The sequence below is a fragment of the Neovison vison genome, chromosome 3, assembly GCF_020171115.1.
Source record: "Neovison vison isolate M4711 chromosome 3, ASM_NN_V1, whole genome shotgun sequence".
Taxonomy (NCBI): domain Eukaryota; kingdom Metazoa; phylum Chordata; class Mammalia; order Carnivora; family Mustelidae; genus Neogale; species Neogale vison.
Window position 1 is genome coordinate 219,603,317 of NC_058093.1, and position 18,781 is coordinate 219,622,097.

Genomic DNA, 18,781 nt, shown 5'->3' on the forward strand with positions numbered 1-18,781 from the left:
CTCAAACTCACCACGCTGAGATCAAGAGTCACATGCTCTACAAATTAAGTCCGCCAGGTACCCCAAAACTGAGAAATCCTTAAAACATAGAATATTTGAGCACACATTCCCTTAGCGAACAGAACAATGAAGTCACCACACAAAATGATGTGTCTGGAGAAGCCCACCATACAGTTGTGAAGGAATGAGTGATTCAGCAAGTGGTATCATAGTGTTATTATGAAAACAGCTCCGGTCTTCTGAGACCACTGGTGGGAATACCTAAGGGTCCCCTGACCATACTGTGAGAACTTCTGTGCTAGATCAACACTTATACAATGATTTTACCGGCTTTGACTTTTATCAGAGAACCCAGAGGGACAATGGCCAGAAAAGTAAAGCCCTGGTGCAGAAAGGCTTGGCCATTCATCATCATGGAGTGACGGTCCCCTTTCTGGATGATTCCTTGTCCATTAAGGACCAGCTACCACCTATCACTGTATTATACATCAGGTTCTGCTTAGTATCAGGTGAAGAAACTCAAACATATGTGGGTGGCAGTTAGGGTCACTTTCCTGTTTTCTGCTATGGTGTGAAAAGAGAATACAAAGAATTCTGTTTTTCCCGAACTCCCTATTGCGGGAGTCACACCATGAAGGACATTTTCCTGGGGGTAGCCTGATGGACAAAGGGGGTTTGGTCTCTGTCCTCACTGCTCCTGGAACCTCTCTAGAACTCCCCTTATAGGATTTCAGGGTTTGCTTTCCCCCGGGACCCAGCAGACGCGAGTATCACTCATGGTGGGATTACGCGCCATCGCTTCAGGAACCAAATGCTTCCTTTCTCTACACCCACTGCCATCAAACTTCACTTACTGTGGAGGTAATTAAGTAATACCACTTCTTCTTTACTGTGGGAAAATGCAAGTAACACGAAACTTACCATTTTAACTCTTCTTAAGCATGCAGTTTAGAGGCAGGAAATGCATTCATGGATCTGTGCAACCGTCACCATCATCCATCTCTAGAACTTTCTCATCTTCTTCATGAAACTCTGTCCCCACCGAACTCCCTATCCTCCCCTCTCCATAGCTCCTGGCAACCACCGGGGACTATTCAAGTAATAGGAATTTGAGCGCTAAAAGAAACGGAAGGGGAACACAGGAGGGAGAGGATGGGCCATGAGGGCTTACACTTTGCTTGGTGTTTCTAGTTGTACCATGACCAGCACTTGACGCGCACTGTCTCCTTTAGGTGCTGTTCCCACAGAAGAGGTGGAAGCGTGCCAAGGGGCCCACGGACTGTTCCAGGTCACACGGATTAAAGGGTTGGAACTGGGGCTTAAATTCAAGTTAGTTTGATACCTAAACCCAAGTCTTAACCATTCTAGGCTCCCTCTCCTCCCAAACATCTTGAGAAAATGAAGGTCCTTTGAGAATTTCTTCTACTTTCCAGTCATTTTGGCTTCTAGGGTCTTTATTCATTCTTTGTGAAGCGGTTCCCAAGATACTCTGAGGGTTGGATGTGGGTTGGCGGAGCAAACTTAAGGGTTCAGTCCTCTGCCAATCTCTCTTCTGGGTGTCCCACTGCCTATCGGAAGAGCCGGGATTATAGGCCAGAGCAGTTTTTCACCCTGACACACACTATTGGCCACACTGTCTCTACACACCACATTTACCTAAATGTGAAAACAGAAGAAGAGCAGGTGACCAGACAGGAAATATGAAGGCAAACACAAGACGTCCTCAGCAATGCTACTGGCTTGAATGTCTCCAAGCCATTGAAGAGAATTGACGTCTGGGCACTACTCACTTCCCAGAAAACACCCAACAGCAAAGAGTAACCCGATCCTTCCTTGTCCAACCAGCCTATAGAATAAAGACTACACTCCTTAACCTGAAAAGCCTCTTCATTCCCCAGCAACTTTCAATGCCTTTTGAAGAACTTCTTGCTTTCTTCCTTTCCCATTCCTGGAGCTTACTCCCCTACCTCTCCCAGACTCATACATAGAGCCCCTCTCTGTAAAACCCATCTGACCACTCCAGCCCCATGGACTCACCTCTCCTCACAATTACGATCAGTACCAGGGACTGGGCCTCAGCTCAGGGCAAGGGGAGGAACGAACGTTTCATAGTACACACGAACCAGAGAAGCCCCTTCCCATCAGTGCCTGTCTGAATGACTCAGAATAAACTATGGACATTACCAATCGGCTAACGATCCCATCTCGGAGTTGGTGACTGCAAGGGGGTAGCCCAGCACTGTCCCCCACCAGCTTTCCTCTGGAGAGCACTTCCTCTTCCCACTCCCCACACATGGCTGGGCAGGAAGCTAAGTTCTGTGTGTTCCCAGCCCTCTATCACAGCTGACCAAACTAAAAGTGACCACCAGATCCAAGATGGGCCAACAAATCCTTTTCTGGAATCCTTCAGGCTCGAAACCAAGGGAGTGTCAAGCCCAGGGATACTGGAGGGCTGTGTGTCCTACCAAGCAGGTGGAGAGAGAGGAGTGAAAGCAGATATACAGAAGACTTGGGGAAGAGCCGCTGGCATGGAGCCCCAGAGTCGGGTGTTCTAGAAGAGCAGCAGCACCTCTCACAGGTTCCCTGATACCACTCAGGAGCCCTTTTGGCTCAACGTGGTTCAAGCTGGGTCTCCGTTAAGAGGAACCAACAGTCCTAACCAAGCCAGTGGCTACTGAAAAAGCATCCGATTTTTATCTACAAACTGGGGAAGACAAAAGGGGGCAAAGGGAAGAAACTAACACAGATGAGGCAATAGACCAGTCTTTATCTCCAATCTCAGGTCGGCTACTTGGGAGCCGTCTGGTCTTAGGTCACGTAGAGAATGTCTCTCCGGGACTCAATTTCCTTACTGTAAAACGGGAATTGGGACACCATCTCAGAGTCAGTTTGACAATGAAAGATGCCGCCTGGAAAGCTCCTAGTACTCAGTGAGCACCCAACACATGATGGCCGCCTTTATGTTCCCATCAGGCATTTTACCACTAGCCAGGCTCTGTGGAAAGTTCTCTGCAAACACCTCGCAGGACCCCCAACACAATGACAAGGGCAACACAAGGCCCATGGAGGAGCCCAAGGGTCCCTGAACTGAAGGGACCTTTCTGAGGTCACTCCGCCAGAGCTGGGTCTCTCTGACCTTGCTTTTCTTGTCTTTCCATGAATTTCCTCATGCTGTCCTCCTAAGTACCAGAAAGAGCCAGTCCATGCCTGTTGGCCAGCCTATCTTTCCAAACCCTCCCTAAGGTTCCACTCCAACGTGGGAAGAGGAGGAGAGGAGGTGTATTCTGCCTTCATTTATGGAATCTGGGCCACGCAGGCTTTGTTAGAAACTCCAGCACATCCCGTGTGTTCCCGCCATGAGACCCTCCATTACATGGACAGGCCAGAGGAACCGAAGCTAGTAAAGTCGACCTTCAAACTTCTTCAACCTTCAAACTGCTTTATTAAGCATCTCATGAGATGCTTAATAAACACTTTGAACTGAAGGGTTAAGATGTCCAGAGCATAAATACAGTGCCTGCACTTTGGGGATGGTTTAAAAACGACCCCTTACTTTCAGTAGCAAGCTCTTCAGAAGTGGCAATGTTCTTCTATTTTAATTTCCTAGCACGTCAACCGTCACAAGCAACTGAGTCTGCCTTTCAAAGCTGCAAAGAGAATCTCCCCAAACTAGAATCTCAAAAGATCTTAAATGACACAGAAGCGGAAAACAGTGGAAGAGTAAGGAGGCCGCAACAGTCTCTCGACACGAAGTGAAAAACAGAGGCCCAGAAAGCCGAGGGATTCCTTCTGCGCTTGGTATGATGCAGGGCCTGGCGCAGGGCCCTGGCTGGCTGTGTCCCTGTGGGGGACTCCCTCTCACCCCAGCTCTGCCTCCCCAGCTGATCCTACCGTCGGCCCGGCCTCCTGCAGAATCGAAAAGATTATAAGGAGGGGATCATAAATCATTCTTCTCTCATGCGTTTATAGTGTTCCCTTCTGAGGAGTTCAAAAGAATTCAGTAATAAACTAAGGTGATGAGTTTATGTCTTTTGCTTTTAAAATGAAACTTTATTTGAACTCCTGGAGAGGCATTTACAGTTTTTTAATTTAGGACATTCCTCTCTTGTTTCAACATTTCGCCCCATGGCATTTTCTGTGGGCGGGGAGCATGGTGGGTGGGGGAAGGAGAGGGGTCTGTGTCTGGCCCTGCCCCCACCCCACTCCCCGACAGGCTTTTCCAAAGGCCTGACAGAGTCCTCCCTTCGAGGGTTTTCAGCAAGTCTCAACATCTATATGGAGCCGTCCCTCCTCCCACCCCCACGGTGACTTGGCTGCAGTTTCTTCCTTTTGTGCTTCTCTCCACTGCCCACCACCTTCTTGCCATAACCACCGAGAGCAAAGAAATGAAAGAAAAGCATGCTATCTGCAGAAGACAGGGCTGCCCACATGGCTCACTTTGCTTTTCTTTACCTTAGTCTCTCCAAAAAAAAAAAAAAAAGACTCAAGATAAAGGGGGGGAAAGCGCAGTTAGCAAATTTAATAAAATCAAAGTTGAGGGGCACCTGGGTGGCTCAATGGGTTAAAGCCTCTGCCTTCAGCTCAGGTCATGAGCTGATCCCAGGGTCCTGGGATCGAGCCCCGAGTCGGGCTCTCTGCTCAGCAGGAAGCCTGCTTCCTCCTCTCTCTCTCTGCCTGCTTCTCTGCCTACTTGTGATCTCTGTCAAATAAATAAATAAAATCTTGAAAAAAAAAATCAAAGCTGAGAACTGTTACACTTTAGAATGAGAAAGGGAAAGGAAGAAGGAAGGAAGGGAGAAAGAAAAAAGGAAGGGGGAGAGAGAGAGATGCATGAGTCACCACACCTCCGGTGCAGACCCAGGCTCTAAACAACTGTGGAACTATCTTGCTTTGTCTGGCCCAAGCATTTTTGCTAATGATTTTTCTCAAGTATGAAGCCAAATTTTAGTGACTAACCACAGGTAAATACCGCCTGGCCACGACAGAGCCTTTCCAAATAGAAACGTGGTAGAGGGAGAGGGTTGTTGATTGCAAGCAGGTAGAACCACACGCTTAGCTTCTGCTTCAATAAATACTTGGTGAATGAATAAACCCAAGAAGTACTTAATGATTCGAGATACATCTAGGGTTTTTATACCACCTGGCTTTGCAGGCTGGAAGGCCAAACCATACAGAACTCTTCAAGTAAAACCACTCTATGGTTGTTCCAGGGGGAGGAAGCAACAATCGGGTTCTCTGAGTGACCTCAACACCACTAAACCATCGAAGAACAATGGGGCATCCCTGGGAGCCCTGTTCCAACCCACTCACAGACACAACAGATGCAGAGGCAGAACTCCACTGGGCGGGGGGCAAAGCAAATTCGGCCAAGTTGCTGAGCCTCGCATAACATTAACTTAAGTAGAGGAGAAAATATTATACAAGGAGTGTATTACCCACAAGGAAAGCAGTGTTCCTAACCTTTGGATGTAGCTGGCATTTCTCCTAGGAAAACACTTAAGTATTCTCAAAGGGGTCGCTGCTCTCCTAGCATCATTAAGCAGGTCTGGCCGACTAAACGATGAAGTATCAGGGCCTGGGTCACCTAAAACACCTTGATTTGACTTCATGAACTGTAAACCAAACAGGTAATAATTCCTGGGTTGGTTTTTTTCCCCCTCGCCTATAAAAGAGCAGGAGAACTTGACAAGCACTCAAAAGCTTCAGAAGACAAGTGGGACATGAAAACCACACATTAGGGAGCGCCTGGGTGGCTCAGTCGTTAAGCGTCTGCCTTCAGCTCGGGTCATGATCCCAGGGTCCAAGCATTGGGCTCCCTGCTCAGCAGGAAGCCTGCTTCTCCCTCTCCCACTCCCCGTGCTTGTGTTCTCTCTCCTGCTGTGTCTCTCTGTCAAATAAACAAAATCTTTAAAAAAAAAAAAAAAATCATAGATTAGACCCGTAACAGCCACCTGGACCAAAAGTCTTTCAGGAGACTTGCTGGCACATCTTCAAGTCTGAGAAACACTCCCTGGCAAGCATCCTTCATCAAAGCCACCTCTGTTTTCCCCCAGCTGTCTCTCCATGGTACCTAGGCAGCAGCTTCTGAGATTATAAAAAAATATATACATATATCCAGGCAATAACACTATCCTTAGGAGATACCACATTTTCTCCGAACTAAAATCTTAATCCCTTTCTCCAAACCTTTCCCTTTAACAAAATGATTCAGTTTAAAACAGACTGTCACCTGTCATATTTTAAGATCATTGATGGATAGTTTCCCAAAATAAATTTATTTCTATCTTAACACTGCAGCCACAGATAATGCTGACCCCTCTTTGGCTCATGAGTCTTTTTTAGTACTTCTAAATGGGATGACAGCAGCCAACAGCAGCACACATTTTTTGAGAGCTCACTCTGCTGGCTGTTTGCATCTCCTCTCACCTCCCAACCATCCTATGAGGTAAGTTCTAATATAGGACCATAATTGCTGTCTGCCATTCTGAAACCAAAAAAGCTCTAAAACCCAGAAGTTTTTCCATAACTTACTTGGCAGCAAAACTCAGTGGACCTGAACTCATTTAGAGGCAAAGTTAGCTCAGGGAACTAGCATGAGGCTATTTAGCTTTTAGTCATCCCACTTAATGTGAATATCCATACACTTCGCTATATAAGTATGAGTGTGTTTAGTTACCGGAAGGGCCCTAGACCTCCTGGGGGGCGGTCACTTAATATAAAATAGGTACAGCCTTAATCTCTTTCTAAACTCCCCAAATCTCAGCTTTCTGAAAGCTCTGTCCCCAAGGGTGGAAGGTACGGTGCATGTCTATCATCAACCCATTTCACAGGTAAGAAACTGAGACTCCATGAGGGGAAGTGACTTGCCTAGAGTCACAGAGTGCCAAGAGGGGGAGCCGACTCTGAGGCCGGCAGGCTCTGCCGGAGTCCAAGGTCAGGAGCACCATGGTGGGGCCGCCACAAGACATGTCTCTGTCCTCCTCCCACACGATTCAGCTGGGAAGGAGTGCTGTGCCTGCGCGGCTTACCAGCCAGGTGAGGAACTGATGAAATGGGAACGCAGAGAACACCAGTTGGAAGCAGATCAATTCAGAGGGCCTGGCACTTACCTTGCCCAGGACAGTGAGGCATGGTTTCGGGTCCAATTCTGGCTGTTCCAGCTTCACCACGCCTACCCAGCCGTATTCATACAAGTCCTCTTCATCGTTGTTATTACACAGGCCCAGTGGGTGCATCTAGGAGGCAGAGAGAAAGAAAGCTTCAACACACAGGCCTCAGAGGTTCTAGACCCACCCTGTAAGTGTGTCTTAGCCTCAGTAGTGAAAAGTAATCTCAAAACTTGAAATTAGGGACACCTGGGTGGCTTAGTCGGTTGAGCGTCTGCCTTTGACTCAGGTCATGATCCCAGGGTCCAGGGATCAAGCCCCAAATCGGGTTCTCTGCTCAGTGGGGAGCCTGCTTCTCCCTCTGCCTGCCATTCCCCCAGCTTGTGCGCTCTCACTCTGATAAATGAATAAAATCTTAAAAAAAAAAAAATCTTAAAATTAAGTGGGGGGGTGGATTTTACAAATGTTTTCTCACTGCCTTTTTTTAAAAAAGTTTATTTAATTATTAAGTAATCTTTACACCAAACAAGGGGCACAAACCCATGACCCCGAGATCAAGGGGCGCACACTCCTCTGACAGAGCTGGCTGAGCTCCCCACTTTCTCACTGCCTTCTACATGGTGGTCACCCAAGGCGGACACCAGTCGATAGGATGCAGGGCAAGAAAAACTGCCTAACTCCCATATAAATGCCTATCTAAATTCCCGTGAGATACCATAATATTTAGTAGCAATTGCTGATGATGAAACTAGCTAGGTTAGTTATCCTAGGCGATCTGCCTTCTAAACCTTAACAACACATGTATGGCAAGTTATGCAGGAGGACCTGAAAACACATTCAGGAATTTATGGAAAGACCACAGGACATATGACAAAATCACCAGTGAAATTAACAAGCTGTTCAAAAGGCCACCCCTGGCTACTGGGAACAGGTGAACTTCTTTGAGGATTTTTTCAAAATGGGCAAAGCAGAAAATCAAAAAAGGGGAAGAAGAGCATCATCCAATGTTTGCCAGTGAACGCGCAGTCAGTGGAAGCCCAAGACCAACCCTAAAGTCTGCGCTCACAGTTCTATCATTGAGTCTTATTAGGCCCTGGGATCCCCAGCAACAATCCGAGAAGAGGAAATCCTCACAGATAAACTAACTTATCAAGAAATTAATGAGTCTAGCACAGTGCTGAACTCTTTATATGACTGGAAGAAATGCGTGGAGACACAAGAGACCTAAGAACCTGTTGTGGTTGATGGAAAAATATCCTCCAAGGCTGGCCTCCAAAAGCTGGAGAAGACAAGAAACAGGTCCTCCCTAGAGCCTCCAGGAGGAACGTCACCTACAGATCCATTTTTAACTTCTGACCTCCAGAACGCTAAGAGAATAAATCTGGGACGCTTTAAGCCACTGAGTTTACTATAACTTTTTTTTTTTTTAAGAGTTTATTAATTTACCTGACAGAGAGAGATCACAAGCAGGCAGAGAGGCCGGCAGAGAGAATGGGGGAAGCCGCTCCCCGCCAAGCACAGAGCCCGATGTGGAGCTCGATCCCAGGACCCCGAGACTATGACTCTAGCTAAAGGCAGAGGCCTGACCCACTGAGCCACCCAGGCGCCCGGCTATAACTTCATAGAGCAGCAAACACAAAACTAAAGCACTCTCCTTCTTCCCCACTCATTTTATAGATGAGAACTGAAGTTCAAGAGAACTAGCTTTTCCAAGACAACAGAGCCAACGAGGGGCCGCACCCACAGGTAACCTGGCCCTCGTGTTCACAGTCTAGTGCTTTCCCACTCCACTTGCTTAACTTTACCATATTTCCTCCAAGACCCAGTCATCTGACTGAGAGGGAAAGACCACGTGATTAAATCTTTAGGAAAAGATGTTGCCAGCTCTAAATTCTGTGGTCCTAGAGTTGCAACACAAACGTGGTGTGGGCAGGAAGAGTGCCGGCAGCTTCAGGGAAGCCTGTGCAAGTGCTGAGCTGTGAGGTGAGCTTTGAGGAAGAGTCATGTCAGTCTTGGGAAAAGAAGAGAGAGCAGGCAGTGGTTCCAAGCCTGGGGAGCAGGAGCTAAAGGCTGGAGAGGGAAGAGGAACAAGACCAGTGTGGTAAGTATGAAGGACCACAATCTACATTGAGAGGGAGAGACACAGGCTAAAACTAGAAAGGTGTTTGGACACTAAGACAATACCACAGGTTCTTGGGCACAAGTGTCCCCCACTGAAAACAGTTCCTTGAGGGAGATGGACTGCACAGCTCCTGGTGGTGGCATGCCCGGCCTTGAGAGGCATCGAGTGGAGGGGCTAGGAAGGGTGCAGCCCAGAGATGAGAGAATCTTGGGAATTCAATGGACCAAGAGGATTGCATAAATCCGTGAGGCACATGGGCACAGGGTGCTACAAGGGGGCGGCTGGCCTCTCTCTCCAGTGGGTGAGGAATAACCCATCCCCTGCGAATTCCGATGCATGAGACCAAGAACCCTGGGACATCCAATGTTTGCCTGAGTCCTTAGGCTCGATGATCGTGCCTAAAGGACAAATGGAAGATTCCGCCCCTCAAGAACCCAGGCCACTCTAACATATTTGGTGGTTTATTAAATGACGAGTGGCCTGAAATGCAGACCTCTGAAGAGGACATGGGTGAGGGTGATAAACCAATTGTGCCAATAGGCCATTGCTTCCACCACCCGGAAGGGGCTTCCCGCCCAGCTCAGGTTGGTTTCCTGAAATTGCCATGGCCATGGCCATGGCCATGGCAACCGTACCACTGACCGTTTTCCGCAGTATTCGTTCCGTGGTATTTTTAACCTGGCTACATGACTTAGAGGTTTCCAGGTGGAGAGCTGCTTTTTGTTACTTACACATGAATGAGGTTTGGCCAATGGAGGAGAGCTACACTGGGGGAGCTGAAGTATGGTGCAGGTCTAAGACCCTGGATCTGGGGTTCCACTGACAGGAGATCGTTCAGAATAGGCAAATCCGTGGGAACAAGGCAGATTTGTGGTTGCTGGGGAGTGACTGCTCAATGGGTCCAGGGTTTCCTTTCAGGGTAACGAAAATGTTCTGGAATCAGAGGATGGTGATGGATGCACATTGTGAATATACTAAATTCCTCTGAATTGTGTACCTTAAAATGATTTAAATGGATGGGGCGCCTGGGTGGCTCAGTAGGTTGGGCCTCTACATTCAGCTCAGGTCATGATCTCAGGGTCCTGGGATCGAGCCCTGCATTAGGTTCTCTGCTCAGCGGGGAACCTGTCTCTGCCTACCTCTCTGCCTACTTGTAATCTCTCTCTCTGTCAAATAAAATATTTTAAAAAATGATTTAAGGGACGCCTGAGTGGCTCAGTGGGTTAAGCCGTTGCCTTCGGCTCAGGTCATGATTCTAGGTCCTGGGATCGAGTCCCACATCAGGCTCCTTGCTTGGCGGGGAGCCTGCTTCTCTCTCTGCCTCTGCCTGCCACTCTGCCTGCTTGTGTGCACTCTCTCTCTCTCTCTGACAAATAAATAAATTAAAAAAAATAATTTAAATGGTGAATTTCCAACAGTAAAAAAATGTCCCAAGAGCGGACTCAGATACAACTGCACTCAGCTAAGGTGGGGCTCCACAGTGGAGGACCAAGTGGTCCCCTTCCCACCCTTCTGGAGCCTCAGCCAATTACAGCCGCCCTTCTGGAAACCATGTCCTGCAGAACACTAGCTCTGAGAGATTACCAACAGGTTCTTGGACAAGTAACTAACACTGAGGAATACTCCATAGGGATTCAGGATTTGCTTTTGGAAATTAGAGCTCTGCAGAAGGTGTAAGGTCCAAAAAACAAAAGGTTTTCAAACTTTGCAAACACCAGCATTTCTAACCCTTTGATTGATAAGCCTGTTGTGTATACTCTGATCGTGCTGTTTCACGGGGATACATTTAGGGTGCAGGGTACGGTGGAAAAAATGGAGGGACAGTCACGGGCAGCTGGAGAGAAGGGGTGTCCTGGGAGGGTGGGTGGGATGTAGGAAGAGGGAGGGAATGGAGAACCACAGGAGGAGGAGATGGCCAAGCCTGGCCCTTTGCAGCCCTGGTGAGAGGAAGCGGCCACGACCAGACTGGGGGTTTAGGCTGCGAAGGAACCACGTGCCAGGAGAGGCATGTCAAGAGTGTGTCCGCAGGCATGCAGAAATCTGAACTATGTAAGCCTCAAACACACCCGCTGGTCCGGGTCCCCGGAGGCGGTCAGGCCCTGCGCCCTGGGCCACACGCTGTGCCAGGCGCTCTCTGCCTCCTCTGCGGACACACCCTCCTGTTCTCCTCTAAGAAGCCCCAATCGAATCTTCCACTGACACTAGAGGGGACTGTTCGCTCCAAATGGCAGCCACTGTCAAGGGTGTTGACTTCTGAATGTGGATCAAAGACTCAAAAACCAAAAGGAATTTTTCTGACGTGCCAGCGGGCGCAATCTGTTGGCGTGGCTGGTTTATTTCCCCATGGAGGGTGAAGAGGCCACCAACATCACATCTCAGAGGGCTGAAGGCCTCCCTCACTACCTCGGCCGTCTTCCCACCTCCACCCTCTGTGCTTTCCCTCCGAGGTCTTTAACCCAGGTGCCCAACTGCTGGTCCTATGAACTCAACCTCAGCGACATCTGTAAAACTGGCCTCCTTGAACCATCTGCTAAATACTGTTATGATTGGGGTCTTTGTCAGCCCACCCCTGATGACAGTATCAGCTTCTAGAAATGTCCCACCCCAGGCCTCCAGCCATTTATACCTTAGGGTCCTCTTTTCCCAAGGGCTCCAACTTAGGAGCTAGGTAGAACGTTTTCTAGGGAAGCACAAGCAGCTGTAACATGAAAATACTTCTCTGTGAACTGACCCTCTCTAAGGATGGAATATTCTAGGCAAAGGCATAAAATGCAAACAAATATGCCATGTCTAAGGGTAGCAAAGGAGGGGGTTTTCATATAATTATTTACTAGACTATTATGTTTATATATTTTATTTAATCCTTATAGTCACCACTTGCTAACTGTTGGAATAACAATTGTGACCGTGTGAGTTGCAAACTAGACGTGCAAACCGGCAGCTGAGGCAGAGTATTATGGAGCCCATAAAAGCTGTATTGGTCAATAACAGGGTTTCCACTCAAAGCCCAACAATCTAGCGAAGGATTAAAGAAGAAATCCACAAGAGAGATGATTCACAGAGTACGATCAAAGAATTAAGACAGAACTTTGAAAAAAGCAAGGGAGTCCTCTGATATTTTGCAAAAATTACTTTTTAAAAAAATATTTTATTTATTTGACAGAGAGATCACAAGTAGGCAGAGAGGCAGGCAGCGGGGCGGGGGGAGGCAGGCTCCCTGCTGAGCAGAGACCCTAGGATCATGACCTGAGCCGAAGGCAGAGGCTTTAACCCACTGAGCCACCCAGGCTCAATCAAAATTACTTTTTGATGATCCTGTTGCTAAAGTCAAACGTAAGAGAAAGAGGCTACATCCAGACCCTCAAACAATTTTGCTGAAAATATCCCAACATTGCTCACCCAGGATTCGCTCTGACTATGCCCAGAAATTAATATGCATAGCTGCCATTATAATTTAACTTTTAAAGTTAAAAGATAAATTATGTTCCATTTCATTTTTCAAGAAAAAGCCCCAAACAATTTCTTTCCACTATTTACTAAGAAATACCAGACCCCGATTTAACAAGATCCTTGTCCTGTGTCGGGTAACAATCCTATACAGAGAACGAGGGTGTCCTACATATGAAATGCATATATTCCCCTGAAGATTCAGACAAACACCGCTTCCACACTGTCACTCCAGACGCCCGTCATGTAAAAACCAGGCTTGTTAATTCGTACGTGTTGACGCCAGCCAGTGACACACAGGCAGTGACTACATATGAAACCTGTGTGCCCTCCTGAACGTTAATCATTCCAGATCAACCTAAGGATACTTCAGTGAATGATGTCTGAGCATGTTAACTTTGAACTTAACGTGGCAAGAGAGCATTTAAAAATTACGGGGATTTCTGAGTTTTTCTCTTTTTTAAAAAATGTATTTCTTTTTTTTAGAGGGGGCAGTGGCAGGAGGGGAGAGAGAGAAAGAGAGAGAGAGAGAGAGAATCTCAAGCAGACTCCTCCACTGAGTACAGAGCCTGAACATGGGGCTTGATCTGGTGATCCTGAGATCATGACCAGAGCTAAAACCAAGAGTCAGACACTTAATCAACTGAGACACCCAGGTGCCCTTCTGAGTTTATTTTCTTGAAATATTTGGATGTGTGAGGTTTACCTGATCAGGTGCTTGAAATGTAAGAAGTTTTCCCCTTAATATTTTTAAGAAAGTCAGAAATGGCTGCCTTGTGTGTAAGAACTCAGGGATGTCACAAAGAACTGTTAATGAAAACATAAAGAAACAACTAGATTCAGAAACCCAGAGTGGAATTGACTAAGACCCTGCTGGGCAGAGAATGCTGTAGAAAGGGAAGAACAGCCTGGAATGAGAAGATAAGCAAAATTCCTGGGATGGATCCCTGGAAGAACAGAGCAAATAACCAACCAGCTACAATTAAAGTGTGAGACAATAAAAGAAAATGTGTCCTGCATTGTAACTGTAGCTTCGTGCCTTCAGAACAATAACTCTGGGATGCTCGATGTTTTTGCTTAAGTCAGTTGAAGGAAAATGGACAGTTAATCCTTTACACGAGGTCTGACATTATCAGGAACATTGTGTTGTTATGGCTCTTGCTCTCTTACTCCTGATTTTGTTCCAAAAGGTGTTTTGGGGTGGAAAGAATGAGAGCTTTGGAACCAGGCAACCTTGCGTTTAAATCTCACTCCTGCCTCTTCGGAGGCACATCAACTTGGGCAGATGACTCAATTTCTATAAACCTCTATTTCCTCACCTGTCAAATGGGGACAGTATTGTCTGCCTTAACAGGGTGCTAAGAGGATTAAAGGAGGTAAAACATATAACCAGAGTAACAGAGTAAATACTCCGTCAGTAGAAAAGCCCTTATATTCTTCACTTCCTCTAGACTTGTCATGTTTGCTCACGCTTTATGCCTTTGCCTAGAATACTCTAGAGGCCGGCTTCACTCTCCCCCTTCCATTCAGCTTTCTTGAATGCACCAATATAGGTCGCTGCTTCCAAAACCATTTCCCCCCAAATGCTTTGTTTGGTGCCTGCCACAGTTCTTCCAGCGTCCCCTCTAAGACAGGCACCTGCTTCTAGAAGGAGAATCTTACAGGGGTCCCGTTCCACCCCAACAAGGTCCTCAATGAAGGATGGCTGGCAGAACAGCCTTTGGCTGGAGGCAGGCCTGATGCCATGCCTCATGCTTTGTTTTTGGTATGCCACTTGGGTCTGTGCTCAGCTAAGTGGGGACCAGGGCAAACGGGTCAGGATTTAATCAAATGCTGCATGAACTTTAAACCACCTGACTCTTCACAGTCGCTGATTACCAGGTCACCAAAGACATCCTCGGGACCAAAAAAAAAAAAAGATTTCTGGGCAATGGACAGCAGCTGAGCATGGAGAGGGGGCTAAAGCTTCCTACATACAGTGAATATAACACTTCCGTCCTTCACTCAGGCAGGCTCTTGACAGTGCTTCGTAAGGGCAGTGGAGAAGAAGAGAGGATGTGCCCCCAAAAGTAAAACCTTAAATTTTTCCAACGCATCTGATATCAGAAGCCGCTATCTGCTCCAACAAAACAAAAGAATAAACCAAGCTCCAACCAGACATGGGCTCCAGGGCACGGGGAATCCAACAGAGAAATGGAGAAAGATGATGTCCCCAGGATGACGGCCATAGACCAGCTGTAGGAGAGCCTCCCCCCGCCCCGACACCCAAAAGAGAAAGCAAACAACTACCTGAGTCATTACCCAATGGGCTTGATGATACTGACAAGAGTTTTTCAGTTCTGCATAAGAGAACAAAAAGTGATAGTCATATAGCAAACTAAAGTAACGGCACATGGTGGGACAATTATTAACTCCAGAAAAAAATGTAAAAAGTTACACCAGAACTGTAAACCTTAAGCAGGGGATGTTCTGCGTGGCCTGGCTGAAGAGTGTGACGGCCATAACAGAAACCCTGATCTCAACCATAACTGCGATGCAGCTACATTGGAAAAATGTACAGATGGGATGTGGGGGGAAGGGGAAGGGAGCAGGGAAGGGAACAGGAGGAAGGGGATAAGAGGACAAAATCTCCCACTTTCCATAGTAGGAAGTAAAAAACATTTTGTTGTTGTTGTTTAATGGACCCCCAAGTATGAGGTAGCAGTTATAAGCACATTATTTAGAAATAATTCACAGAATTTTAGAAATGCTCGCAGAGACAACTAGCAGAAGAAACCAGTTGAATAACTGAAAATAGCTGCCCCTGAGAAGAGCAGTCAGGGATGGCAAAGGGTGCTTTTTTTTAAAAAAGATTTTTATTTCTTTATTTGAGAGAGAGGCAGTGAGAGAGAGCATGAGCGAGGAGAAGGTCAGAGGGAGAAGCAGACTCCCCATGGAGCTGGGAGCCGGATGCGGGACTCGATCCCGGAACTCCGGGATCATGACCTGAGCCAAAGGCAGTCGTCCAACCAACTGAGCCACCCAGGCGTCCCAGCAATGTTCTTTTTTTATAGGAAGTCAGGAAGTACTCTTTGCTTTTATATAAACACACACACTTTGTTTAAAAACCTTTATGCACTGCTGGACAGAAGACCCTTCCTCCACGTGTTCCAGCAGATTCTATGGGTCCTGGTGGGGAAGCATTCCACCAGCCGAAGAGAGACCCCAGGAGCATCCTGTAGAAGACAGAGGGTCCTCAGAGGAAGACTCGGACTGGGACGGCTGCTCTGGGATTTATCCAGGGCCTGGGCTGAGGATGCTGGGAACACAGCACAGGGATGACTCAGGGAGACATGGTGCAGAAAGAACCAGCAGCCATCACCACCCCCGCAACCAAAAATAACTCCCAGGTGGCACCAGATTGTGACGTGGATCTGGGTGTTATAGAGATGGCAGACACAGTAACCAGGGTGACTGTTCTGAGAAGCCCCGATCTTCCCCCAGACACACAGAGATCCTATAACCTTTAGAAGAGGCAATGAATAGCCTACTTGTGTTTCCAAATAAGGAGCCGCTAAATCAGAATGACTATCAAGAAACAATGCCTGTACCCAACCATCATCAGGGCCGGATAGCAAACATCTGGTTTTATGTTGAAATATGAAGATGGACCGATCTTTAATTTCTCAAGAGCCCGACGAGTCGGACTATCATGGTTTCCCGGTTTTGTTAATGGACAAAGGATCTACGGGAACTTCAAAGCCAAAACACCATGCCAGACAAGGTTAAATATCTGGAGGAAGAGAACTATGTTCCCTTGAGTACGGGACACCAAGCCAAGCTTTGAAACCAAGACCAGCTCTTTAAGAAGCTTTCAGTACAAAATCCTTGAGATATACTGGTGCACTTTCCAAGCGTCTGAAAGGACAAAACTGAAACCTGGGCAGGGGGGTGCTCTTAGCCAGGGTTACAATATCTCTCTACTCTGCTTGAAGTTTAAAATAACTTCCAAAGGGCTGCCCGCTTCTAAGTGGGTTACTGTTACACAGGAGCCAAACACTGAACTAACAGCGGGAGAGACATTTCACTCTGTAATATTATCTCATCAAAAAAATTCCTGGGGATTTAAAAGGGAAACTTACTTCCTTTTGTCCTTTGGCCACTGCCAGCCAGGGTAGGGTGTCACTGTGGGACAGAGGTTTACCTGATACAACAGCCCCTGGACCTTTTCATAAAAGGTGTGGTGGCTAGAATCAGGACTTAGAATGTATGTGAGAGAATGGAAAAGGACAGCCCCACCTATTTTTCTCTTGAATCAAAGGGATGATTTTTTTCTGCTCTGTGTGCAAAGAAAGAGACAACTCTCTTTGCTTTCTGAACAAACCCAGTTTAAACCTTTTTTTCTGGATCGAGAATCCAGAAGTACCTGAATACAGCATGTCCCCCGCCCCAATGTGGTCATAGCAATGGGGACAGACACCTGTCCAGTCCCAAAAAGGAGCTGGCTATTGCTGTTTGCTGGAACTTCCCAACTGGGAACTGCTTGAGGATTAAACGAGCCCTTCTCGCACTTCTCCACTGAGGGCTCTGGCTTTCAAATCACTAAGCTCAAGTCCCCTGCAGTGGGTGTCACTTTGTAGAAAAAAACCAAGAACAGTCTCTATCCTATCAGGTTCTATAGTACTGAAAGAACAACCGAGAAGTTGCTATAAGAAGTCAGGTAAGGCAACAAGGATTTCAAGTCCCTTTCTCACTTGACTATCCTGTATCCCCCTAGAACTTCCCCCCTGCTGGAGAATTATGTTGAAACGTAGGTATGGCTCTGTGTGTATCTCCCATCTGACTTTACAAACCTCCACTTAGAATTGCATTTCCAATTTCAAATAGATAGAGATGTTTTGCAAGTTAAAGTTTTAAAAAAATATCCAAGGGACTAGAGGAAAGCATCTGAAAACATTAAGGAAAAGTTAATTCTACATCCACTCTTTTTGTGTGGTTTTCATGCTTTTTCTTTTTCTTTTTTTTTTAAGTAATCTCTACACCCAATGTGGGGCTCGAGCTTACAACCCCAAGGTCAAGAATCCCATGTTCTACTGACTGAGCTAGGCAGGAGCCCCTCTACATCCATTCTTAAAGTAACTTGTGGTAACTCATCAAAGGGCTACCAGATGACAGGTATTAATCTCTACACAGAAATTCATGGACATAGTTTTACTTTAAATTGCAAGGCAATGTAATAAAGGATCCTTGATTGGCTTTTTAAGTGATTGACTGATTGATTGATTGATTTTAAAGAGATAGAGAATGGGGTGGGGGAGAGGAAGGGACAGAGGGAGAGAGAGAGAGTCCTAAACAGACTCCATGCTGAGTGTGGTGCCCAACACGGGGCTTGATCTCACGACTCTGAGATCACAACCTGAGCAGAAACCAAGAGTTGGACACCCAGCCAACTACACCATCCAGGCGCTCCTTGTTTTTTTGTGCTTTTTTTTTTAAAAAAGACTTTATTTTTTTTTAAAGATTTTATTTTTAATATTCTCTACCCAACACAAAACTTGAACTCACAACCCAATATCAAGAGTCTCATGCTTTACTGACTGAGCCGGCCAGGGGCCCCATTGATTATTGTTATTATAAAAAGGTAAGGATTAGGGGCTTATACACAGCAGTTACCCAATCAAGAGGAAAGATGTTGGAGAGGAAAGGGTAAAAGTGGGATTCTCATTCTTCCAGACTGAAACAGAATACCATATGAGCGCCTGGTGGGCTCAGTCATACATGCGACTCTCGATTTCAGGGTCATCAGTTCAAGTACCACGACGGGTGTGGAGGCTACTTAAAAAAATAAATAGAAGAGAATACTAGAAAACAACAAATCATTAAGACTACATGATGCTGGGGCACCTGCGTGGCTCAGTGGGTTAAGCCTCTGCTTTCAGGTCAGGTCATGATCTATCTCAGGGTCTTGGAATCAAGCCCTGCATCAGACTCTCTGCTCAGCAGGGAATCTGCTTCCCCCTCTCGTCTGCCTGCCTCTCTGCCTACTTGTGATCCCTCGCTTTCTCTGTCAAATAAATAAATAAATAAAATCTTTTTAAAAAAAATCATAAAATTACGACTGCCTCCG

The 18,781-nt window shown here is 46.7% G+C and overlaps 1 protein-coding gene across 1 annotated transcript in view; it reads right to left on the reverse strand.

The window, feature by feature from the left end:
- ZNRF3 (zinc and ring finger 3) overlaps positions 1 to 18,781 on the reverse strand; it is a 156,531-nt gene that overhangs the window by 54,680 nt on the left and 83,070 nt on the right. Inside the window, exon 2 of the mRNA XM_044243998.1 lies at positions 7,110 to 7,235. Within this exon, the coding sequence (XP_044099933.1) occupies positions 7,110 to 7,235 (126 nt within the window). The remainder of the gene's footprint in view (positions 1 to 7,109; positions 7,236 to 18,781) is intronic.